At 42.1% G+C, this 27,268-nt stretch overlaps 1 protein-coding gene across 4 annotated transcripts in view; it reads left to right on the top strand.

Annotated features, from left to right (window-relative positions):
• The window catches only part of LOC132830705 (protein AF-10-like), a 189,277-nt gene that overhangs the window by 16,119 nt on the left and 145,890 nt on the right, over positions 1–27,268 (top strand). For 3 of the 4 annotated variants that reach the window (XM_060848523.1, XM_060848522.1, XM_060848521.1), the window contains exons 5-7: positions 2,759–2,862; positions 8,447–8,540; positions 15,819–15,923. In XM_060848523.1, the coding sequence (XP_060704506.1) occupies positions 2,759–2,862; positions 8,447–8,540; positions 15,819–15,923 (303 nt within the window). The remainder of the gene's footprint in view (positions 1–2,758; positions 2,863–8,446; positions 8,541–15,818; positions 15,924–27,268) is intronic. The other variant, XM_060848525.1, reaches the window with a different exon arrangement.

Below are 27,268 nucleotides of genomic sequence, written 5' to 3'. Positions count from 1 at the left end.
TGCTTTGAATTCTGTTCTCCCAATGGCTGAAAGCTCAGGTTGTTGAGCACATTTGCAATAGAAATTGGTATAATTAACCTGCATAAATCTATTGAGATAATGCCACTTTACCCACACTCGGGTAGATGATTAGCCAAGATCTAACTTGAAAGACAGAGTACGCTTGACCGGTTCAATGTTCAGTTATTGTATGTGTGTTCCTCATGTTCTGTATGCTACTGTATGGCCAGCTACATAGGAATGTCACCCCCACCCACCCACCCAAATGTCTTGTAAGCCACTGTTAATTATGAGCTAGCCACTGGTAGGACTGTTCATACAGTCAAAGAGACCTGGTGGAGACTGTACTCAGACTTCACCATTTTCAATATTTAAGTTATTGGGTGCGTGCCTTCCAAAGATATTTGTTAGCAACCAGTTGTGTAACTGGGAATTAACTTGTGTACATTTTGGAACATCTTTTACTGATCACTTCAGTTTTATTTTGGTGCAAGGATGAATTTTGATGAGTTGAAGATGAGGGCAGTGGTTTGAGAGCTGGGGAAAGAAATGCTTTGAAGGCTTCCCAGGTCAAGAGTTGAATCAACTGTGACGTTAACTCCTCAGTATAGTATGTCCTTATTTGAAAATAGAGCTGCACTCCCAAGTTCCATAGTTTTAAATGAAAGACCAGTTATGAGAAGAACCAAAGTTCAAATTGTAGTCAGTTCTGTAGGATACTCATTAATCGAAAACAAAAGAAATTTAAACTTTAAACCTTCCAAGTTGAAATATTTTGCATTGCTAAGTTTCCACATTGATAGAGTCATAGAGATGTACAGCATGGAAACAGACCCTTCGGTCCAACATGTCCATGCCGAACAGATGTCCCACCTCAATCTAGTCCCACCTGCCAGCACCCGACCCATATCCCTCCAAACCCTTCCTATTCATATACCCATCCAAATGCCTCTTAAATGTTGCTTTATACTAGCCTCTACCACTTCCTCTGGCAACTTATTCCATACACATACCACCCTCTGCGTGAAAAAGCTGTCCCTTCGGTCTCTTTTATATCTTTCCCCTCTCACCCTAAATCTATGCTCTCTAGTTCTAGACTCCCCGACCCTAGGGAAAAGACTTTTGCCTATTTATCCTATCCATGCCCCTCACACTTTTATAAACACCTATAAGGTCACCACTCAGCCTCCATGAAATCACTTCAAAGATAATGAAAAATGATTTAATCTGCTACCTACATTACAGGTATCTCCTTACAAGGTAATCCTACTTCATTAACCTCTTGCTTATTGATCTTCCTGGTCACTGCAGATGCTCCCTGTTCCTCAGCTCTCCAAATTGTGGCATCTTGCCCAGTTCCCAACTTTGGAGTTGCACCCTTTCACTGCTTCGCTCTCCTGAGCCCTTACTCTGAATGTGGACCTGGAAGAAAAGTAGCAAGGCAGGAGCAACTTTGAAGGTCATTTAATAAAATAGCACGTGGATTGTCCAAGCTCTGACAGTTCAGAACCATTGGGACTTGCATGGATTGAACTGGAACGCAAGCCCTGGGGATCAAAGCAATGAGAGAATGGGTTGGGGAGGAGGAAAAAGTCAGAATTCTGAGGCTGTTCAGTGAGGGAGAGGCTTCAACTTGGAGGTCATGGAGTGGGTAAGTATTGAATCGGATCACATAGGAAGCAGTTTGCATTAACTTTGCAGGGTTAAAGTTCAAGGAGGGTTGGCTGTACTGTCACTCTGGCCCAACATCAGAACAGCACTCCCCACCAAACTAACAAAACAAAGAAACTTTATATTTCCTTAGCACCTCTCACACCCTCAAAGCATCTCAAAATGTTTCAACTCAATGTTTTTTGAAGTGTTGTAGGAAATTTGGCAGCAAGTGCAACTCTTTCTCACACTCCTATCCCCGCACGTTGATTTTTTTAAAAGTATGAATTCATGTGATGTGAGTGTTGCTGGTGAGGCCAATGTTTATTGCCCAACCCTAACTTGCCCAGAGGGCAGTTAAGAGTCACCCGCATGTCCGGAGGCGCACATAGGCCAGACCTGGGTAAGGACAGCAGATTGTCGTCATGAACGGACATCAGTGAATCAGCAGGTTTTGATGTCAATCGACAGTGGTTACAAGGGTTAGCACTGCTGCCTCACAGCGCCTGAGACCCGGGTTCAATTCCCGACTCAGTCGACAGACTGTGTGGAGTTTGCACATTCTCCCCGTGTCTGCGTGGGTTTCCTCCGGGTGCTCCGGTATCCTCCCACAGTCCAAAGATGTGCGGGCCAGGTGAATTGGCCATGCTAAATTGCCCATAGTGTTAGGTAAGGGGTAAATGGAGGGGTATGGGTGGGTTGCGCTTCGGCGGGTCGGTGTGGACTTGTTGGGCCGAAGGGCCTGTTTCCACACTGTAAGTAATCTAATCTAATCTAATCTAGTCACTACCAGACAATTAGTTTTTAATTCCAGGCATTTTATTGAATTCAAATTGTGCTGTGGTGGTTTTTGAATGATGGTGTGGGGTTCTGGATTACTACTACAATGATATTACCACACCATCCCATGCTGATGGAATGAGGTAATTAAGGACAGTTTATGTAGTAGCTGTTGTCAGGGGGCGGTTTTGCTAATTGTTTTGAACAAGAATGTCTGATGTGACTGAACCTACTCGTCCCAGACCAATAGCATGAGTGGAAATGAAATTCGTGTGTGATGATAAGATAGAGGATTGCTTGTTTATTGACCCATTTAATTCTCTTCTAGACCTGTTACCTCTGTGAAGAACAAGGTCGGGAGAGCAAGGCAGCCACCGGAGCCTGTATGACCTGTAACCGGCATGGCTGTCGACAGGCCTTTCACGTCACTTGGTGAGGATGTTTTTGAAACGTCACTGGGATCTGTCTATCTTCATTGCAAACACCTGCAGTTTCTCTCCCTCACTCTCGCACGCATCCTCCCTCTTGCGCACTCTCTCACTTTGGCGCGCGCTCTCCTGCGCTCTTTCTTATGCACGCTCTCATGCCCTTTCTCCTTTAGCGTGATTTCGTGCGCGTTCTCTCTTTCGTGTGCTGCCTCTCTTTGGCACACTCTCCACTCCCTCTCTTTGCCACATTTTTACACGTGCTCTCACGTGCTCTTCCTTACGTACGTTCTCTCCTTTTGGCGTGCTGTGGTGCTCTCTTTCTTTAGCATGCTCCCACGCGCTCTCTCCCTTACATGCGTTCCCTCTCTTTTGTATACATGCTCTCGCGCGTTCTCTCACTCTTTCGTGCGCTGTCACGCGCTCTTGCGCTCTCTTCTGCACGCTTCTTATCTCTTCTGCAGGCTCTCCCACTTTCTCTTTTGCATGTGTGCTCTCTCTCACGCGTGCTGTCCCTCCCTTTCTCTCTCGTGCGCTCTTGCTCCTTTTTTTCTCTCTCTCTCTCTCTCTCTCTCTCACACACACACACACACACACACACACACACACACACACACACACATGCACACATTACAAAATAGAAGCAAAGGTAGACTGCTCGGCCCCTCGAGACCCCTTTCATAAGATCGTGGAAGGTTTGAATTCCACATTTCCATCTAACCACAGGCCATTCAGCCCATCAAGTCTGCTCTAGCGTTCAGTGAGGTCGTAGCTGATCTGATAACCCTCAATTCCATTCTTCTGCCTTTTGTCCCTAACCCTTGGTTCCATTCTCAATTTAAAAAAAGCTCTCTGTCCACCAATAATACTCAATTCCGTGGTCTAGCAAGAATCTGTCCACTTACATCTTAAAAATTAAAGATACCACCTTGGCTGCCTCCTCAGGCAGAGTGCTCCAAAGTCACATAACTCTGAGAGAACAATTCTCATCAAGGTCCTAAAAAGGCACAGTAATTTTAAAACCGTGACCCCTAGCTCTGGACTCTGGTGAAAGTTGACCCTAACCCTAACCACATGCACCTTGTCAAGACTTGTTCAGGATCTTGTATGCTTTAATCATGTCACCTCCTTGCTGTTGTAAACGCCAGTAGAAACAGGCTCAGCCAGTTCAACCATTCCTCAAGAGACTCCACCCAGACAGCAATCCAGAAAACCTCATCTGAATCCCCCTCCAATGTATTTACATCTTTCTTTGAATAAGGAGACCAAAACTGCACACTGTATTTGAGATGTGGTCTTGCCAGTATAACTAAAGCAAAAAAGCCCTCTTTTAATGTTTAAATCTCTTATAACAAAGCATGGCATTGCATTACATACTGTAGCTGCATAGTAAGCTTTTGTGACTCATGCAGTTGAACACCAAAGTCCCACTGCATCTCAGAATTCTGTCCTCCTTCTCCTTTTAAGTGATATTCTGCTTTTTATTCTTCCTGCCAAACAACTTCACACTTTCTCCAGGTTATTTACCCACTTATTCAACCTATCCACAACCAGCTGCAAGGTCCTTATACCGTTTGCATGATACACCTTCCTATCCAGCTCAGTTTTATTTGAGAGTATATTTACCATGCCTTTGATCCTCTCATCTAATCGTGTAGGGAATGGATCCACCTTGTTGGGGAATCAAGACCTAAAAAGGATCCATAAGTACAAGATACTGACTAATCAATTAAATAGATGTTGAAAGAGAAATGTCTTTCATCACAATGGTCAGATTGTGCCACCACAGGAAGTGGTTGAAGCAAAGTGTTTAGATTATTTAGATGAGAGAGAGAAAGGAATGAGATTGCCATTTGAATAAAATGAAATGTGAAAAAGAGCCTTTTTTTTTCAAAATCAATTAAGGTTTGTGGGCATCAGTAGCTAGGCCAGTGAAAAGGGGTGTATAGAATGAGAGGAGACTCACGTGGAGTATAAACACTAGTAAAGACTTGTTGGGCTGAATGGTCTGATTCTTAGCTCAATAATATTTGAAATTGCTGAATTCTCCGCAGCTCAGTGGCACAGAGAGGTAGGCATTGTTGTTTTCTCTTGGTCAAGTGGGTCTCTGGTTTAACCACTGCACCTTGTCTGTCACAAACTGGGTGGTGGGGATCAGAGCTGGAGTAGAGTGGTCACTGTGCCCGCACCTTTTATGGTCTGACAGCAGCTGGGGCAAAGACATGTCATAGAGATCGACAGCACCGAAAAAGGCCCTTCAGCCCATCAAAGTCTGGGAAATAGGGTCCCTTTTATATGTTCAGATTGTGCTCTGATAAGATAATCTGGGCCAGGCTATGCTATTTGAACTGCTGGTTTTATCAGTGACCATGGGTGAGGGGAGAATGTGGAAGCTGTGGCTGTTGAAGGACCTGATTAAATATTTTTAAAACCATTTGTGACCTGAATAGACTTTCCCTTACTTCCTCATCCCTGGCCTGGGCTCACAAACCATTGGGTTATCATCTGCTTAATTTTAGAAATCTTTCATTGTTTTCAAATTTGTTCAGGGCTAAATCCTTCCTCCTTCACCATTTCAAATCTTTGTAATCTTCAGCTGGTCAACCCTCCAGAATCTCTGCACAGCTCTGATTTTGGACAATGTTATCCAAGCAACCTTTTCTATAATATGTAAATTAAACCCAGATTCCCATGGGTCAGTGGAACATAATGAGGCAGAGAGAAAGAGAAGCTTATACTGACACAGTGAAATAAAAAAAAACAACTTGGAGAAGGTTCACATGAAGCATAAATACGAACATTTCTTTGTTAATCAATCATGGATGTGGGCATTGCTGACTGGGCTAACTTGTATCGTCCATCCCTAACCGCTGGTGATGAGCTGCCTTCTTGAATCACTGCAGTCCAGATAGTGTGGTGACACATTGAGCTGACGGAGGTAGGGGGAAGTAAGGCATTTGGCCCAGCAACAGTGAAGAAACATTAATACAGCACTAAGTCAGAATGCTGTCTGACTTGGAGGGCAATGTTTTGGTGATGATTGGCCCATGTATCTTTTGTCCTTGTCCATTTAGGTTGTAGACCCAAATCTCTCTGCTTCTCTAATTCTGACCTCGTGCACATCTGTGTTGTTAATTGCTCTGCCATTGCAGCTATGCCTTCAGTGAACTAAGCCCCAAGGTCCTGAAGTCCTTGCCTAGTCCTGTCCACCTCTCTAGTTTGTTCTTCCTTCAAGAAATTTGTTGGAACTTGTGTCTTTGGTCACCTGTCATCAATATCTCCCCTTACATGGTTTAGAGTCAAATCTTGTTGGAAGTGCTCCAAATGAAGTGCCTTGGGTTGTTTCACTTGTGTGCTATAAAAATGTAATTTGTTGTTGTACTCAGACTAGTCCTCAGTAATTGAATTCCAAAATGCTATCCAAATTCCATCTCTCTCAGCTCAGGAAAGCACAACATTAGAGTCTGTTATGAGTGGTAGCAAGGCCTGACTGAATTGCAGCTCTAAAGGTTTAATCTAACCAGGCCTTACCATACAGTCTTGTAACTCGCCCGTGCTCCCTCACACAAAAGGAACTTATCAGAGCTCCCGCAATTTATATCCGTGCTCTAGATTTGAATTGAACAACATACAAGATGAATGGGATCTTTAGGGATCTAGGAGAGGGGTTGGCATATTGGACATGTCACTGGGCTAGTCATTGAGAGGCAAAAGTGAGTCTTTTGCCCGAAATGTTGATTCTCCTGCTCCTTGGATGCTGCCTGACCTGATGTGCTTTTTCAGCATCACACTCTTGACCAGTCATTGAGAGGCCCCGGCTAATATTCTAGAGACGTGGCAGATGGGTACAATTACAATGTTTTAAAAGACATTTTGATAAATACATGAATAGGAAAGGTTTGAAGGGATTTGGGCCAGAGGCAGGCAGGTGGGACTAGTTTAGTTTGGGATTATGTTCAGCACGGACAGGTTGGACCAGGGTGTAGGTTAGCTCGGTGAGCTGTAGGTTTGATATCCAGTGAAGCTTCACTTGGAGGTCGCCACTGGTGATGTTACCGAGCCAGGTAATTAAACGTCTGGATATCAAACCTACAGCTCAGCGAGAAAACCTACACCCTAAACCACAACCTGAGCTACAAACCTTCACAAGCCTTCCGAGGTTGGATCAAATCATCTGTTTCTGTGCTGTGTGACTCTGAAATTTGAATTCAATAATAGAATTTTAAGTCTAATGGTGAGCATGTGACTTTCGATTATTATGAGAAGTCTGGTTCTTAGAAGAACGAAATCTGCTGCCTTTAGCTGCTCTTGCCTGTGTGTGAGTCCAGACCCTCCAGAAGTGTGATTGACTCTTAACTATGCCTTAAATAGCCATTCCATTCAGGGGCGATTAGTGATTGACAGCAGATGTTGGGGTTGTCAGCAGCACCCAAATCCCATGCCAGAATTTTAAAAATGAAATGAATTTGGAATAGTTTTGACTCTCTTCCTTTCTTGGCTCACCGCACAGAACTGTGCTTGATTCAGCAATGAATTAATGATGACAGTCGCTTGACCAGTGCAGGAAATTATAACATTTGGGAATGCTGCACTGAGTTCAATGCTGAGGTACAGTATTGGGGAGTTTAACTCCTTATCTGACATGGGCATGCTGGAACATGTTTTGTTCTCCAACACTAAATTCACTCGTCTCACCGCATCAAGATCCCAGGTGCTCACAGTGAACCTTGATCCACTTCATGAAGAGTAAGTGAGTACAGTATCACCCTGTTGTGGGAAGTTTTGGTTCATAATCGGATTGCCTGATCAATTTCTCTTGAGCATCATGCTGTGAATTTCTGTTGGAGCTTGAATTGGAACCTCAGGAAGAATCTCTTTCCTTTTAAGGTATTAGCATTCAAAGTGTTAATGTGTACATTTCAGTAAGAGTTCATAAACTTGTCATCACCTACTTGACGATGATACCAGATTCAACAACAACATGCATTTATATAGTGTCTTCATGGTAGAAATATATCCCCAAGGTACTTGTGTTTGGAGCAAAGCCTGACAGGTAACTGAACATTATTGGCAAAGCAATATCTTACTGTTTAGATTTACTGATTGATCCATTTACTGCTCTGTGACCTAATGTACTGTCCCCCTGGGCTTTCAGATGTCTTACTACAGCTGGTGATTTTGTTTGGCTTGCTGCTCTACTGAGTTAGGAATTTTCTCCACATCAGCCTCTTCTTTCCCTCCATCTCCTAAGAATTCATCCTGTTGTTTGAATTCCTTCCCATTTCTATTTCATTGTCCAAACCTCCACCTTTCACTTTGCCTCCCGGCACCTGCCCTGATTCTCCGCCATTTATTTTCACCATCTTAAGACGTCCTTGGGACATACAGGCAGAAAAGGGTGACTTAAAAATGGGGTCACTCACTTGCGAGGCCACATGACAAATTCATTTTTGAGGAGTGTTCCTCAGCCACCAGCACTGCCCTGATGTTGGCCAGGGAACTGCAATGAAGCCAGTTGGCCCTGGAATGTTCATTGGTTTGGTGGTTCTGGATACTGGCCCTATAACTGATGTCTGTTGTGTTTTCCTCAGCGCTCAGATGGCTGGCCTCTTGTGTGAAGAACAGGGCTCGGAAATCGATAACGTGAAGTACTGTGGTTACTGCAAGTACCATTTCAACAAAGTGGTAAGTCAGTTTAATAATTCAACTGGAAGTTTATTTTTTTTCCCCCAGCTGTCTCCCTGACCCCCTCATCCCTTGAAGATTTGGCTGTTAGCTGCTGTAGGTTCCCCAAGCATCTTCCAAAATTGGCCACAAGCGTTACCAAGGGATTTGAGCCCTTTGCAGCCAAACCTGATCCTGACTCCTCTGCCAACAAGCACACTACTGTCAGAGTTCACTGGATAGCAATTGAGCATGAGAATACAAGCCCCCCAGTTATTTCTCTTCTCCCAGACTGAGGAATATTGATATCTGTTAAGCTCACCCTGCTTTGCACTAGCCCTTTGTTGAGATACAGGCTTGACCTATTTAGATCAGTTCTTCACTGTATAAACCATTGGAAGAACATTTTGGAACAGATTGACATTGTTTGGTTATCCTCCTACATTGACCTTAGTGATGTACTGTTGTGTGTGTGCATCTGTCCTTATTGCAGTGGCACTGAGTCCTGTAGAAAACTTATGTAAAAATCACTTAAATAAAATCGAGGTCATCCTGACCTCTGCTACCCATGAGCTAACTTACTCTCCTGTTTCCCTGGCACTCGTGCTCACTGATCTGTTGGCTTTAGTTAAGAATTAGGCGAAAGTGACCACTGCAGATGCTGGAGGTCAAAGTTGAGAGTGTGACGCTGGAAAAGCACAGCAGATCAGGCAGCATCTGAGGAGCAGGAGAATTGACGTTTCAGGCATAAGCCCTTCACCCCTCTTGCTCGTCAGATGCTGCCTGACCTACTGTGCTTTTCCAGCACAACGCTGTCAACTTTAGTTAAGAATTGACTATTTTAAAACATTCATCCTTTGATTTTAAATTACTTCATGGCCTCTTGCTTCCTAAAGCCGTGATCTCCTCTTGCCCCAAGATCTGTCCATCTAGTCTGAACACTTGAGCATCCATGATTTTATTAGCGAATATGCCCTCTGTTGTCTCAATTCTAAGATGTCTCCCCTCAACCGTTCCTACTTTATCCTCCTTCAAGCCAGTGGCGAAAGCCTACAGCTTTGACCATACTATTGGACCTCTGCCCTGATATCTCCTGATTTGGCTTGACATCAATTTATTTTTTGGTAACAGTCACGTGAAACACAGTGATGCATTTTACATGTTAAAAGTGCTACATAAATACAAGTTGCTGCTTTATAGAATATTTTCTATAATAAAATGCCCTGAGACTTTTCTCAGGAGCTGAATGATAGAATGACACAAAGTCAAAGAAAGAGATATTAGAGAAGGCATTATCTTAGCTTGGTTGAAGAGGTAAGGTTTAAGGTGTATTTTATAAGATGAGGGAAGAGATGGAGAGGAGTTTTAAGAAAGGGCCCAGGGCAGTTTGACAGATTGGACTGTAAATCAGCCTAGTGATAGGAGGCAGAGGGCGGTCTGTAGTCTGTCAACAGATCACACTTTTTGGGTCATGGAAAGGTTGATTCCTGTGTGGAATGGAGGTTCTGTGAAGCTCCCAATGATGTAATATATTGTTGGTCCTTACATACAAGGGAAGGTAGAAGATGAGAGATTGAGTGTCGGATGTATATTAAACTCTATGGGGAGACATAACAAGTTGATGGTATTTTCTTCTGTTCCCCTTCTGCACTCCCTGACACTCTCCAGCATTGATCACAGAATGGCAATGCAGACTGAGAATCTTGACTTCTTCCTCTCGTGGGGCAGTCATATCTCTATCAAGCTGACACAGTCCCGATCAGGGAGTGAACCTTCTTGGGCAATGTAACTGGTGCCTGAGCTGAGTCATGACTATTAAAGGGTCCCTGTGCAATGAGTGAACCAGTTGCTTGCTGCAGGGCAGACTGATGAATGCATGACTTGAACAAAGTAGTTTTGAAATCGGAAAAGGAAAGTGACTTGAGCATGTATGTGGAAGTGTTTTTCAAAGTATCTGCTGGAAGATGTGGCTGCCTTGAGACTAATGACTGCCATATTCCACCATCTGCAGTGGAACCTGTTTATTCTCTTGAAGCTTGTATTTGAGTCCATTTGCTATCTTTGAATTCCAAAATGCCAAACCATTTCCTATTCACTTCGTACTGAGTACCAGATGGCTGGAGTGTTAAGAGGCCTGTAGCACAGATGCAGAAAGTTCAACATAACTGCAGCAACAAAGCTTTTCAGGTCAATTAACAACATACGAACCAAAACATTTTATGTTTAAAATACATCATTATTTTTATTATTTGGTTTCATTCATTTTTTGCTCTCTCTGCTAATTTGACTTCATGTTTGGTACACTTGGCAATTGTTAAACAAAATGATGTTAAATGAGGAGGACAGTAAGAGTCCGTGTTGCCTGATAGCTGTGTTTATGCTCCTCCTTCCTGCTTTTATGATATCCTATCAGTGTGTTCCTTCAACTTGTTTCTTCCCCTAAGCTTCCCTTTAAATGTACTATGCTCCTTGCCTCAACCTCCTTTGTGGTAACATGTTCCACATTCTGATTTCTTTTGGGCAAATAAATGTTTCTCCTGATTTTAGATTTATTGGCAATTATCATATATTTATGATCTCTTTGATTCTGGTCTTTACCAACAATGGAATCATCTTCTCTATCTCTGACTTATCAAAGCTACCTTTCAACATTCTAATAACATTGATTAGGCTACCTTTCCTTTTGAGCAGGAAGGTGCTTGTGCCTGTTCAACCTTTGCTAATGGCTATAATCTCTCTGTACTGTATCATTCCTAGAAAATGTTCCCCAATGGCTCCTATATCCTTTTTTATGTTCCTGTCTGGGTACCAACGGTTAGTCCCTGACAACCTAATACTCTCCAAATTTCCAGGGATATATTCAACAGTAATTGCTGTATGGTGTCAAGAGGCTGGGACTTTGGCCAATTTGTACATTTTCACGCCTCATCATTTTACTTTGGAACCACCAAGACTTGAGGCCTTGGTAGTGATCAGTCCTGAGATCCTCCTGGTCTTGGTGGCTGTTTTGTTTATTTAATGGTGCCCTTATCAATCTTGCTGTAAGTGCTCAGTTGCTTTATCAGACAAATCTTAGCCCTGCTGTTCTTGAAATTGGAATAGGATCATACAAGGTGATTGGAAAAAAAAGGACTTTTCTGCTTATCTGGGACAGAATTCCTGGGAATAATCTTTTGCTGCAGTTCAAGGTTGAACCCAGATGTTGTAAAGTGCTTCCTAGCCATTGAAGCACTTTTCAAAGTGCAGTCTCTGCTGTTATTTAGGAAATGTAGCAACCAATTTGTGAACAGCAAGCTCCCTAATGCAATAATGAGATTCATTTTATTTGTTTGCTGGACTTTTGTAAGCTGCTGGATGATACGTATGACAGGATTTGTCTTCATAGCTCACTGTTTATGCCTAATTATGGGTGCAACATCATACAGGTGATATCCCTTTGCACTGTCTTATGCTATGGTTGTACCTGCATTCGTGAACTGGCCAAATGAATTCCTGAATTACCACAAATCATAGAACATAGAAAAGTACAGCACAGAACAGGCTCTTAGGCCCATGATGTTGTGCCGAGTTTTAATCCTAATGTAAAATATAATAACTTCACCTACGCACCCTTCAACTCACTGCTATCCATGTGCATGTCCAGCAGTTGCTTTAATGTCCCTCATGACTCTGCCTCCACCACCACAGCTGGCAATGCATTCCACACATTCACAACTCTCTGTGTAAAGAACCTACCTCTGACGTCCCCTCTATACCTCTCACCTAATATCTTAAAACTATGACCCCATGTACCAGTTAATCCTGCCCTGGGGAAAAGTCTCTGGCCATTGACTCTATCTATTCCACTCATTATCATGTATACCTCAATCAGGTCTCCTCTCTTCCTCCTCCTCTCCAGAGAGAAAAGTCTGAGCTTATTCAATCTTTCTTCATAAGGCAAGCCCTCCAGTCCAGGCAGCATCCTGGCAAACCGTCTTTGCACCCTCTCCAAAGCCTCTGTATCTTTCCTATAGTGGGGCGACTAGAACTGGGCTAAATATTCCAAGTGTGGTCGCACCAGGGACTTGTAGAGCTGTAGCAAAACCCCACGGCTCTTAAATTCGATCCCCCTGCTAATGAAAGCCAAAACACCGTATGCTTTCTTAACAACCCTATCCACTTAGGTGGCAACTTTGAAGGGTCTATGTACTTGCACACCCAGATCCCTCTGTTTCTCTAAACTGCCAAGAATCCTGTCTTTAATCCTATATTCAGCATTCGAATTTGACCTTCCAAAATCCATCACTTCGCATTTATCCAGGTTGAACTCCATCTGCCATTTCTCAGCCCAGCTCTGCATCCTGTCTGTCATGCTGCAGCCTGCAATAGCCCTCGATACTATCAATGGCACCTTCAACCTTAGTGTCATCTGAAAATTCACTAACCCACCCCTCAACCTCCTCATCCAAGTCATTTATAAAAACTACAAAGAGCAGAGTCCCAAGAACAGAGCCCTGTGGGACCCCACTCATCACTGACCTCCAGGCAGAATACTTTCCATCTACAACCACTCTCTGCCTTCTGTCAGCCAACCAATTCTGAGTCCAGATAGCCAAATCTCCCTGTATCCCATACTTCCTAACTTTATGAATCAGTTTTGAGAAACCTAGCTACATACACGCTAAATCATTCCATCGCATTCTTAAGGCCATATAGGATTTGCATATCAATAACAATGCAGAGTCTGTGTGCTCATGCAACATTATTAGTCTGTTCATCAGTTTACCACTCAAAGAAGCCATTGCCATCTGCACTAGAGCACCGTATCGTGGCAATCCAGAACCTCACCATTGAGAGAATTAGGATTCATTAAACATATGAGCTCAGTAACTCGCGCAGTTGAGTTCAGATTTAATGACATTGTGTCTGTCCAAATAAATGGAATCCCCAATCAGCTCAGCTCTTGCAAACTTCTTTATTGGATTCATGAGGAGTGTGCTTTCAGTGGGTTGATACCTTACATGCTACCATTTGCATATTTCTGATATGTAGTTGATACATTTACTAGGTTTAGACTTTCCTTGTTTACCTTCATGAGTTCCATCCTCTGCTCACATTCATTTTGAAATGGAACAATTGAATAGGCTCATTTTTCTCGATGTTCTAGTTCAGCGATCAATCAATGATTGTTTTTAGGATGGTGTATTGCGTTGGTTTTCGCACAATTCCCCGCACTGTACAATTGGGCCTTAACAGGAGCCTTGTAAATAGGGCCCAAGCCATGTGTTCACTGTGCAAGCTTGATGCTGAAATTGGGGCATCAAAGTCTTGCAGATAATGTCTAACCTGATTAAGGTTATTTCTCACTATTTGTCATGACTGTATCTCTGGCCATTACTTGAAGACCTGGAAATTCCCAGTTCACCCCTGATTACCCTGGAAGAGTAAGGTATCTCAAATGTTTGAACACCAGGTAAAGCCAACTGTATGTATTTCTATACAATAGAGACATGAGGAGTATTTGCTACTCACAAGATGTTTCTGTGAAATCAAAAAGACATTCACACAAATAAGTAATGTGCTCTGTATTTCATTCTGGAGTGAGGCTAGCTATATAGGCTGTATGTCTGAAAGCCTGGCAGGGTGTATTGAACAGCACATTACTTCAGCTGCTTTCAGTAAACAATATACTGACCTTATCCAACCAACCCATACTTGTAAAACTTAAATGACACTCTCTCCAATGTTAGATGAGATACTGCATTGCAGCATTTGCTAAATCGTCTCCGAGTGTGCTACGAATTACATTGGCAAGCAATTTAAGATTGTCAGGAAGGTTTGCGGTGTGGTGTATTGGTGCATTTACTGGAAACTCAATAATTAATACCTAGGGCTACCTTTGGGGCAGACAGAGAGAACACATACTTCCATTTCACTTATTTCAATAAACCTGTTGGCAGCCATTCTTTGGTTCGTATCATAGAGCCATCATTGTCAACCTGCTTGGCTTAAATTTAAAGAAAGTTTGGCAATTAATCATCAGTCATCATCTAAATTGTTGCATTGTTCATGGCAATGTCTCCACCAATCAATCAACACACTTTATTCATATAATAAGAAGGTTGATTTTGGTTGACATGGGTATGCTTACAAATTACCCTGATGGTTACGAGGGAAAGTGTTTTTCTTTTGTCCTGAGCAATACTTTTCAGATGTTGGCTGAGGAGCAAATATCAGTCAGGAACTCCAGGGGGATTACTGGGATCATCGTTTTGACTGTATCATATCTTTCACATCCACTTAAGAGACAGCTAACCTTGCTTTAGATCAGCTGAACATTGTCCATGTTGCTGCAGAAGTCATTCTGTTTCTTGGTGAGGGACTGATTGGATAATCCTCCCAATGAGCAGGCACAGATATAATAGTCTGAAAGGATCCCTTCTGTGATGCGTGACTTGATAACTCTACACATGATGTTTTAAAACTGATGGTTTTGCCTGCTCCTCTAGCCTGCCTGTGAGGCTTAGCATTGGTTGATCTTAGGGAACTTTGAGATGTAGAGGATTTGGGGTAGCTTACAGAAAAGGACCACTTGGCCCACCTGAGACTACTTTTGTTTCAGTGATCACAGTTGTTCTGTGACCTCTGTTACTGACATTTAGCATTGTTACTGAAGATTGAGGTACCCCTGGCTTCAGCCTTTAGTCATGTCTGTTCCTACTGTGAAAGACTCAGATGCAGCTCCAAGCTGAAGTGATACTACACTATTGCCATACCTCTTTCTTTTTTTTCTCTCAGCATCGTTAAGTGTACCCTGCACTTGGTCACTACCTGGCAGGCAACCCATTATTACCGAAAGTAAGAGCTCCATTTTGGACAGTGTAACAAAGGCATATGGAGTGAAAGGGTGACTGGTTGAAGGTCTGGCCTATGTTATAGTTCATTGCTGGGAGCCAGGGTGGGGGGTTTGGTTGCTACAATTAGTTTTTGAGAGCAGTCAGAATTTGTGCCCCCCACCCCAATTTGTGGCCAAGCGCAGATATGAGCCTGAAGTGAGGACCAGATGAAACTTCAAACAGCTGACTTTAAGCATGGTGACATGATGAAAACCCAACCTGTCAAATCTTCCAGTGTGGCCGGTGTCCATGGAACTGAACCTCAGCAGAAATCAGTATCCAAATGAGAACAAGGGAGTTGTTTTCTTCCAGAAATAACTTCAGTAAAGCAGTTTGCCATATCTCATTTTGTTTTTTTTTGATTTTCTTTTAAAAACAAAAGGACTCGGTTTCTCTTTAACTTTGAACTTTTTGACTTCTGCAGAAGAAATGTCGGCATTCGGCTAGCACTGCCTATGACCAAGGCCTCAGTGATTCGTCATCCCATTCTCAAGATAAACTGAGCTCCCTGTATGACAAACAGAGGAAGGTTTGTGTAAATCTTGTATTAACCTCTATATTAGAGCAGATCCAGTGAAGGTTGGAGGGCAGTTTTTGTGGTCAGCAGTGTTATCTCCATTGTAAAGTTGAGAGCAACTTGAGGTATGGACATTGTGAACTGAAAATGCTTGCAGTAACTTACCAAGCAACTGTATTTGGAAATTGTGTTGAGGGAACTTTGGGTGAGAGTAAGATTAGAATCAACTAGAATCACCTTACTCCTCCCCATCCTATACCCATTGTTAGGGCTCATGTCTTCAGGAGAGAACATTGTAAAGAAAGATAATGGCAGATTGAATATTTCAGCATCATGATTTTCTATTTAGGTTTCTATTTGTGTCCTGGGGAAAAGTGTTAATGTCTCACTTTGATTTTATTGATTTACATTGTTAGCGGATCCCCCAGCCCCCCCACCCCAAACAAGGCAGAAGTGATACACACAATATGTGAATCTGTCAATGTTTAATCAGCCTGTTAATTCATGGACACAGTCACATCGCAATCAATTGACGTGGCCTCTGGACAACTCAACGCTTTTTGCTGCTGCTGATCTTTTAAGAAAATATTTTCAAAACGCCACTTGGTTCATTCACATTTCATATCCAGTTGTGATTTGCTGCTTTTTTGAATATGGGTTTTGGCCCACTCCAGAGTTAGTATGTTTTACAAGTAGCACTTTGAAATTTTGCTTATTGTACTAGCAGTCACATTGGATGCAGGCTTCCCAGTCTGTTTGTCTATTCCTGTGGTCTTTTGCTTGTAATACATTTCTGTCATAAAATGTTTCCGATGCAAACCAAAAAGAGATTTGGGAAAACAAAGATTGGAGTCATTTTGTGATAACCAGGAACTATATGTTTAGTTCCAAAAGCTCACTGACCTTAGGAATTGGAAGAGATACAGATATTGGTATTTACCTGACTTCAGTGGTTACCTTAGCTGTGCCCTCCAAAGATCAGCTGAAGCTGGCAATTAAACCATGCCATGTTCTAGAACCTAGCTCACCTGTGAACAATTCCACAGAGACCTGCTAGATTGGATAATGCATGCTGAGTGTCACGACCAACTGTTAATTGTTTCACTGTGAATATCCTCAATTATGTGAAGAGCATGCCTCATTTTATAATTGGCATAAATCTGACAATATCTTATAATTATCAATATGAAATGAAACCAGCCTGTTAAGTGCAGAGTGAATATAATCTAGTCTTCAGAAAATGTATCTTCAGATTAATCAATGTTCTTGGGTTTTAACTATTTAGCCTTGGTCTTAAACCTTTCTACCATCAGATCCAGCTGTTTATGGATAACTTCCAGCTTTGCTTCCTACTCGGTATGATTATATTTGGATAGTCTGGTGTTATTAATACCCATCCAAGTAGAGAATTCTTTCTGTGTTTGACATTGCGCTCATTCAAGTCTGTATAAACAATGTGTTGGTGCTGCAATTGTTGGGGACTACAGTTTAATACAGGTCATATGAGTGATTAACAGGACCTGGGATGGGCCAAGGGTGGGGTATATCTGGACACATTAAGCAGGATCTGGGGCTCTAGAAACCACTCTGCTTGGGTCAGAGGCGCAGGCCCAGAGAAGAATTGGAGCTAATGAATTGCTGAAATAAAAGTTGGTGATTTTTGATATGGTGATGGTATTGGTGGTCATCACTGGTTTTATATCTGCAATTGATGGGTTATATATGTTGTTGCCATTTTATAGATTGTGATTATTGTATTGATGACCTTCATTGCAATTTTGATCAATTGATGCATATAATCTTCCTTATTTTGCGTTGATATTGTCTGATTTATGATGCATTGTAGTGGGTTGATTGAAATGGCCTATTTACCTGTCACTGAGTGCCCTTGTCTCTGTGGTGGTCCTGGATTTGCTGAGAATGTGTTTTTGGTTTGTTTGCTATTGGTGGTCAGTGTTATGTTTCCAATAATTTACTCAAATACAGAGCTCTGAAGATGGATTAATGCTGAATTATTGACTCAGTTATTCTGTTAAATGCATGAGGTGTCAGAATGGCTGAATCCTGAAAGAGAACAAGGTCACTTTTTCTTTATTTTTGAGAAGTTCATCCATGTTTTCAGATTCCTCAGTCAATTGATCTCATCCTATTCCTGTAACCGCAGTAAGCCTGACAACCCTCTAAGATCTTGGGACTCTTCTAGTTCTGGCTTCTGGAGCATCCCTATTTTCATTCAATCCCTGATTTTTTTTTTCTCTCTGTGATTCGCACTCCATCCTTCAGTTGTCTGAGCCCGCTACTCTGCCCTCAGCTCAAACCTCCTTCATAAACCTCTCAGCTTCTCCCCCCACCATGCCTTTTGAAGACACTTCTTAAAACCTTCTTTTTTGACTATACTCTTGGCCGCATGCCCTGAGATTTCCTGATGGCTCAGAGTCAGGTTTTGTCTGATAACAGCATTCCAAAGCATACACAGAAATGTTTTTACTCCATTAAAGGTGCGCCCTTTAATTCTTGTATCTGCTCCAGTGAAGATGTGCCCTCCAGCAACAACGTATATGCTTCCTTTTCACTTCAGTCCAAAAGCACCCTGAAAGCATTGGCTATGCTCCTTGAATCTACCACTGCTCTGGAAGCCTTTCCCATCTTGATGGATATGGCTTATGACCAGTTAGGAGTTAAAACATTTAGATCTCGCAGCATTTAAAAGAGCAAAATTAATTTTAAAAATTTTATTTAAGGGTCTGTTCGACAATAATTATTCACAAGGAAACTCTGCAAGCTTTATGGTTCTCTAAACTTCAGGCGTTGGTCCGGTGTGCACACAAATAACCTAATTTGTTTTTACAAAGGCAGCTGTGAATTAAGGAGGGTGTGTCTCAGTTTCAATATTTTTCAGTTTTATGCCTGTCATTATTTATAATCTTGACAGATTCTTAGGGAGGATGTAGGAGAGAGGTGACGCAATTTATTTTCTTTGTGATTGTACTTTTGCAAGTGGGTTGAGTTCTTCAGAATGAACCTGCTTTCATTATTTGCACCTCTGTGAAGTAGTGCAGTTGGTGCCCATCCTTCCCCAGTGGATTGCATTCAGCTGTTGAGAAATAGTCTACTCTTCATGGCACGACATCAATGGTATCGTGAGAGTGCGCTCAGCTTAGTTGTTATTTAGGCTGTAGAGTGTGTAACTCATCCATTACGGACCAGAAAAATCTTAAATTTGGTTCTTGTCTGAGTTAGTGGCCAGAGATAGTAGGGAATAGGGAGACGCTGGAAGGAACGTGACATTGCCATCTAAGATTAAGAAGATTCCGTTCATATTGCCTACAAAGAGAGTGGATAATAATACGTAGGAAAATAGGAGCAACCGCAGGACGTTTAGCCCTTTGAACATGCTCCAAAGCCATCTGACCCTGATAGAGGATTGTGGGATTTATAAATAGGGATAGATGATGTAAAAGCAATGAAGTTATGGTAAACGTATACAAATGCTGCTTCAGCCTTAATTGGAGTAGTCCTGTTCTGGCCACCACATGTTATAGAGCTGTCAAGCACAGAATCAGACTCTTTGATCCAACTTGTCCATGCCAACCAGATATCCTAAATTAATCTAGTCCCATTTGGCAGCATTTTGTCCATATCCCTCTAAATCCTTCCTATTCATATATCCATTCAGATGCCTTTTTAACGTTGTACTTGTACCAGCCTCCACCAAAATCTCTGGCAGCTCATTCCATGCACGCACCATCCTCTGCAAGAAAGAGTTGTTCGTTAGGTCCTTTCTAATTCTTTCCCCTCTCATCTTTAAACATATGTTCTGTAGGTTTGTACTCACCCACCCCCGAAAAAGACCTTTCCATTCACCCTATCCATGCCCTTCCTGATTTTTATAAACCTCTATAAGGTCACTCCTCAGCCGCCTCCGCTCCAGGGAAAACAATCCTAGCCTATTCAGCCTTCCTGAGAGCTCAAATTCTCTAACCCTGGCAACATCCTTAAACCTTTTCTGAACCCTTTCGTGTTTCACAACATCCTTCCCAATGGAGGGAGAGCAGAACAGAACGTAGTATTCCAAAAATGACCTAACCAGTGTCCTGTACAGCTGTAACATGCTTCCCAAATTCTATACTCAGTGCACTGACCGTAAAGGCAAACATATCAAATGCCTTCTTCATTACAGTAGGACAATGATGTGAAGGGCTTAGGAAGGATGTGGAGGTATTTGATAGGGAGCAGAAAAGATGCACCAGAATGGTTCCAAGAATGTGTTAGGAAGATTGGATAGAGAAGTTTGAATTGTTCTCCTTGGAGAAGGCAAGATTGAAAGGAGACTCAACAGAAGTATTGAAAATCTTTGAATATGGTCAGTGTAAATGAGAAGGAACATCTACTTTTAATAGAGGGATTTAAAATAATTAGCAAAAGAAGTAATGGTAATTTGAGGAAAACACTCTTTTTAACCAGTGCGTAGTTAGGATCCAGAAGATAGTATTTGTGGTGGAGGCAGATTCCGGCTTTGTGAAGGGAATTGGATTGACACTGTGTGTGTGTGTGTGTGTGTGTGTGTGTGTGTGTATGTGTGTATATACACGTTGAGGACAATATTAGGCACAGCAATGATGACAGTGAATACAGGGCCAGGCTCTTGCATGGTGTGAGCAGTAAGTGGATGACTGGTGCCCATGGAGCTTCACTTTGCATCAATGCATCCAGAGACGAGGGAAAGAAAATAAAATTCATACTTGCATAGAGTGTGCCTAAAAATATGTTGTGAAACTAAGAAAAAGTGAGGACTGCAGATGCTGGAGATCAGAGTTGAAAGTGTGGTGCTGGAAAAGCACAGCAGGTCAGGCAGCATCCGAGGAGCAGGAGAGTCGATGTTTTGGGAATAAACCCTTCATCAGATTAAGCTCTCATTCCTGGTGAAGGGCTTATGTCTGAAAAGTCGATTCTCCTGCTCCTCAGATGCTGCCTGACTTACTATACTTTTCCAGCACCACACTCCCAACATATGTTGTGAAACCTCCATTGATGTTGTCTCTGGCATCTGCTCAGCGGTTCCCTTAGTCATTTAGACTTGTGCAGTCACTGTTCCAAACTGTCAAACCTCTTAATTCCGTACATAACTTCCCACACACCAGCCTAAGACTCCCTCTACTTCAGCTGACAGCATGACTGTGCCTGTTTTGAACTTGATGCTTCACCCAGCCAGCTCAGACTCTCATGTTATGAAACTCTGAGGCATAACTCAGCAGATTTAATAGTACCAATGAAAGGTAACTTTTTAGTTTAGAGATGTTAGAGGACCAAATCCTAATATACATCCATAGCCCGTAGAAATGAACACAAGAATAATGCAAAGTTCAATGGAGTGGTAAAGCAATCTGTGGTTTAAGCCAAAGTTAAATCTGAAGTCAGTAGTTGTGGTGCTCATCTACATGTTCTCAACATAAATGTACAGATTACTCCATTGTTTAAAAGCTGTGCCTCACAACCAATGCATTTGATCATCAGTACGTATAGATTAATTCGCTGTAGTTTACATCTCAGAAATCCAGTATTGTCACATTATCTGTCCTGTCCTATCTACTGCTGAAATCCAAATTCAGGCATTTTGGGGGGTACAAAACCTCTAAAACTCCCCTTGTTTTTGGCTTGATCAGACTTCTGTTAATTGTACCTGAAACTGTATAGAATGATGGTTTGCACTCGGTACTATAACTGTGGTCTGCTCTGGAATCCACATAGAGTCATAGAGATGTACAGCATGGAAACAGACCCTTCGGTCTAACTCATCCATGCCAACCAGATATCCTAACCTAATCTAGTCCCATTTGCCAGCAACCGGCCATTTTGCTCTAAACCCTACCTATTCATATACCATCCAAATACCTCTTAAATGTTGCAATTGTACCAGCTGCCACCACTTCCTTTGGAAGCTCATTCCACACACGCACCACCCTTTGCGTGAAAAAGTTGCCCCTTAGGTCTCTTTTGTATCTTTCCCCTCTCACCTTAAACCCTCTGTCTTTTGAGCCAATTCTGTAACCAAATGGCAATATTAGGAGAGATGTGATTTGATTTATCATTGTACCTAAGTACAGTGAAAAGTTTTGTTTTGCATGCAGTACAGCAGACCATAACATACAAAGACACAGGTCATAGGGTGATTGAGCTGAGCGAGGATTCCAAGGTTACGGCTGCAAAGAAGGTGCTCAAAAAGCAAGATCAATATTTGATTTGAAATCTGAGAGATGCATTTAGAAGTCTAATGACCGAAGGGAAGAAGCTGTTCTTGAACCTGTTGGAACACATATTTAAGCTTTTGTGTCTTCTGCCTGATGGGAGAAGTTGAAAGAGATTACGATGGGGGAGCGACTGCACTGCGTGAATGTCGAAGAGATTTACCAGAATGTTGCCTGGGCTGGAGAGTTTATTTATGAAGTGAGATCGGAAAGACTGGGGTTGATTTCCATGGAGGAAGCTGACTTTGGGGGAATGAGGGCAGGTGGACTTTTTTCAAAATTCATTCACAAGATGTGAATGTCCCTGGTCAGCCCGCTATTTATTGCCCATCCCTAATTGCCCACAGGGCAATTAAGTGTCAACCACATTTCTTTGGATTTGTTCAGATGTATAAAATTGAGGGGCCTAGACAGCATAGACAGGTGGTGGTGGGATCAGTGTTTGGGGGTGGGGGCATAGATTTAAGATAAAGGGCAGAAAGTTTCAGGGGAATGTGAGGAATGTTTCACCCAGAGGGTGGTGGGAATCTGGAACTGACAACTTCTAAAGGTATGAGAAGCAGAAATCCTCATAACATTTAAGAAGTATGTAAGATGTGCACTTGGAATGCCAAGTATACAAGACTATGGGCCAAATGATAGAAAATGGGATTAGAGTAGTTAGATCATTCTTTTTGATTGGCACAGAGTTGATGGGCAGAAGGGTCTTTTTCTGTGTTGTAGGCCTTGATAAATCTACTTGATTAGCGCTAAGTCCTACTCATCTTGTCAACATTATTGATTTAATTAAGCTTGATATCCACACTTGAATTTCAAGCTTTTTTAAAAAATCTTGCCCACAGCCCTGTTCCCCTCTCTCTATTCTTCTGCAACCTTACAAGTAACTGCAATCCAAAGCTTCCAGCTGCTTGAGTGTTCTCAATTTTTTTTCTGTTCCTATAGTGTCTTTGGCTGCCGGAGGTCCAATACTCTGGGGGCATATTGCTAAATCTCTCTGTCCTCTTCATTGCTCCCTCTTCCTTTAAGGTGCCCATTAAAGCCTAACTTTATCCAAACTTTTTGACTGTTTTGTATTAATAATTCTATGTGGCTCAGTGTCAATTTATTCTATTACACACCATTGAAGATCCTTCGTATGTTGCATTGTAGTTAAAACAAGCTGTTGTAAATGGTATAGTCTGGCACACCAACGTTAGGGAGAGAAGTAATTAATTTTCCTTTCTTACGAAGTGTTTTTCCACTGGCTCAGTGGTTGAACATGTCATTTATGTGGAACTGATTTGTTTGGAGGAGAAAGTTGTCAAAGCCCCGATTTTTTTTTTTAATATGCAGAACCTGGATAAAGTTGCAAACAGTGGTCGTAACATTTGGCATCAAATAAATGTCAATACTTGCTCTTGTAGTTCCTAACACTGTCGTTTTCAGCACACGTACTCAGAGCCACTTGGGCAAGGTATAACAAAGTTCTGATAGCTGTGTTCCTTTTATAGGAAAACAACAGGAGGAGGCTGCTCAGCACATTTGAGTATGATTTGCCTTTTTAATTAGATAAATATTATTACGCATTGTATTAATTAGGCCTCCTTTGGTCCATAATCCATTAAATATAAAAATCTATTGATTTTGGTCCTGAAATTGTCAGCTGATCCAGCATCATCAAGGTGGTGAATGAATGAGCTTCGCATTTCCAGCAGCCTTTAAGTACAAGGCTTTCCAAAGTTTTGGAGCCTTAAGAGGAGGGGACAAAATTAGCTTGGGTTGGGGGTGGTGCAGGTTGTGGGTGGTTGTATGTGGTTGAGGTGGGGAGGAAGTTGTGTATGTGGTTGAGGCGGGGAGGAGGTTGTGTGGGTGGATTGGGGGGGGGGGTGGAGGTTGTGGGTGGATGAGATTGGGGGTCCGGTTGTGGGTGGTTGGGGGTGTTGGAGGGGTGGGGGAACAGTGGGAAATTATGTAGGTTATAGACGCATGCTTTAGACTGGTCCTGAGTCCATTGATCCAGGCACAGTGTATCAAACCAGCAACGTGCGGTGAGTATTTTTCTTCTGAAAGCAGACCCTCTTAATGTGTGCTGACTTTGCAGCCCAAAGCTTTCATCTCCGTGTCTCTTGCCTTGTTTATTTCATGTCATGTGCCACATCATAAAGGCAACTTCAAACAGTCATGAGCAGCGTGACCACATTGAAGGGATATTTGTCACGGTAAATGAAAATGAAGCATGTGACAGATGAAAACAGTTTTCTTTTCAAATGGAATTCGTACTCGAGCTGATTTTAAAATGTAACTGGTATCTCGGTGAAGGGTTTTGGCTTTGTTGAAATTGTACTGGAAGGGAAACTTACCAGGATAGAGTTTCATCTTTAGACAATCTAGGAAAACAGACAAATTGTGCTTGAAATGCTGTATTTTCGCCTGAGTGAAGCTAGGATTCAACTTTCTATCCAAACAGAACTTGCAAAATCCTATTCCATACAATCCAACAGCATGATAGAACATAATTGTTTTTTTTTAATCTTTCATGAAAATATTGTTTGATATAATTAACAATGTAACCGGATGTTACTTTAATGAAACAGCTGAATATAAGTTTATATCAAAAAAGGAACGCTTTTTAAAAAGTGTCCAGTTCATCCACAGTTACCAGTTTCATTGATGTACCTGTAAGGTTACTGAGTAAGTTTTATATTTTTGATGCTTGAAATGTTTTGCAACTTGACTGACTGCCAAATTTGAAGACCTCCGTTCCAAATAGCAGAATTTTGTCATCCTTTTTATATTTGGGGGGGGGGGGGGGGTCGTAAGTGAGACAGCATTCTGGGGCAATATTTTTTTCAAAAGTAGTTTTAGAAATGGTGGAAAGTCTAATTGTGTGAGATGTGACTTGTGCTTAAAATCCCATGAGTTTTTGCACTTGTTCAGTTTCAGGTGTAGTAAACCAGTGAAAGGAAGTGGGGACTGCTGACATAGTATCTTTTTTTAAAAAAATGTCACCCTCTTAGCCAATTCTTTCCTTTCTCCCCACAACCCTCTCAGACACATGTTCACCTACCCAGTTTCTGTCCAAACATATCGCCTTGTCAACAATGATGAGCCACTATTTTCATCAAATTACAATTATTTTGTTAAAAGAGGTGTCTGGAATGCAGAGTTTTGCCCACGGCATTACTCAGTCAGCGGTCCTTATGAATTGAATGTTTTTGGATCAGATCCAGGATCTCATTTGACACATTGTACTGAAGGAGGATGGCGTTGTCAGTGATGTGCAGGTGGGGTTGGCAGCCCCTGAGGATTGCTCTGAAGTCTCCAGGATTTAAAGTCTAATCACCAAGACAATGCTGTGTGTAGCCCAGGAGGAAAATGGTGGAGACCATTCTATGCCTTCAAAGATTTTTGATTTTAATTCTTGTGAAATATTGGTGGATGAGGAAAGACTGATAATCAAGAATTATTTAATCAAAGAGCAGGAAGGATTGTAGCTTCATCTCCTGGTGTAGTCCAGAATGTTGTCGAGATGTCCACAAGTCTATGAAATTGGAAATCAACTTGGGATAAAAAGTGAGTCTGTGGTACTTTTGAGAACAGCAAAGAGCAGACATAGTTGGAGGAGAGGAGTATAGTGCTTGTTACAAGCCCCATTTTTAAAATTAATTCTTTGTAAGTGACTAAAGGCTAGATTACAATATGTTTCAAACAATACTCTCTATAAACTGAGAGAGCTCCTTGGAAAAACCGTCACTAGCATATCATAGTTAAAATTCACACAATACCAGGTTATAGTCCAACAGGTTTAATTGGAAGCACACTAGTTTTGGAAGCTAGTGTGCTTCCAATTAAACCTGTTAGACTATAACCTGGTGTTGTGAGATTTTTAACTTTGTACACCCCAGTCCAACACCGGCATCTCCAAATCATAGCACATCCTCGGTATGGCATCTGGAGCAGCACCCAGATAGCATTCATGTCTAAGTTGATAATTGGCAATTAATGTTCACACTACGTAAGCATCAGGTAATGACCCAATTTTAAAAGAGAACCATCTCTCTTTGACATTCAACAGCATCACCATTGCTGAAACCTGCCCACCACCATATCCCATAATTGATCAACACCTTAACTGGACTAGCAACTGAAATGCTGTGGGTGTAGTGTTTGGGGACTTGCCTCCTGACCCCTTTAAGCTTGCCCACCATCTATGACATACAACTTGAGAGTGTGCTGGAATAGCATGCACTTGCCTGGTTGAGTTCAGCTCTTACAAGAGAATGTTTGATATAGTTCAGTTCTGCACTTGATTGGTATCCCATTCACCGACATAAACATGCATTCCCTCCTCTCCTGATGCACAATAGTTGTAGTGTGCAGCATCTATAAAGTGCATTGCACCAACTTGCCAAAACTGCTTCCATCCAAATCTGAGATACGTGGAAGGACGAGGGCAGATGTATGGGTTCCCCTCCCAGTCTCGCACTATCTTGGCTTGGAAATATAACTCTGTCCCTTCAGTGTGGCTGTGTTAAAATCCTGGAATTCCCTCCCCAACAACATTATGGTGGCCCTACAGCACGTGCGCGCGCACACACCTGAGGTTCAAGCAGATGGTTCACTTCCCACCATCTTCTCTGGAACAAATAGGGACAAACAGCAATTTCTGATGCTCAGATCCCATGGAGGAATGAATATTAAAAGAAATAAATTCTATTTGTGTTAGATTTTTAGTTCTGTACAAAGTCTCCTCGATATTGCTTGGAATGGAGAATTTTTGCAATGAGGGTAGATGGATAGGCTGACTTTATTTTCTTTGGAACAGAAGAAGCTGAGGAGAGATTTAATTGAGGTCGATAAAATTGAGGGGCCTGGAAAGAGTGGTTAAGAAGGATAAAGCTCCCTTAGCAGGGAGGTTAATAACCAGGGGACAGAGATTTAACTAATTGGCAGGGGATTAGAGGGATGTTAAGGCAATGTTTTCATCCAGAGCATAGTGAGGGTCTAGCGTTCACTGCTGGGATGGACGATAGAGGCATTCCATTTTAAAAATACTTTAGATCTGCCACTTAAGGTACTGTAAACCCACAGTACAAGCCAAGACCTGGAAAACAGAACATAGACAATGGGTAG

This window comes from Hemiscyllium ocellatum, chromosome 32 (assembly GCF_020745735.1).
Source record: "Hemiscyllium ocellatum isolate sHemOce1 chromosome 32, sHemOce1.pat.X.cur, whole genome shotgun sequence".
Lineage (NCBI taxonomy): Eukaryota > Metazoa > Chordata > Chondrichthyes > Orectolobiformes > Hemiscylliidae > Hemiscyllium > Hemiscyllium ocellatum.
Note: the sequence above shows the minus strand (reverse complement) of the source record. Positions and strands in the feature narration are given on the sequence as shown.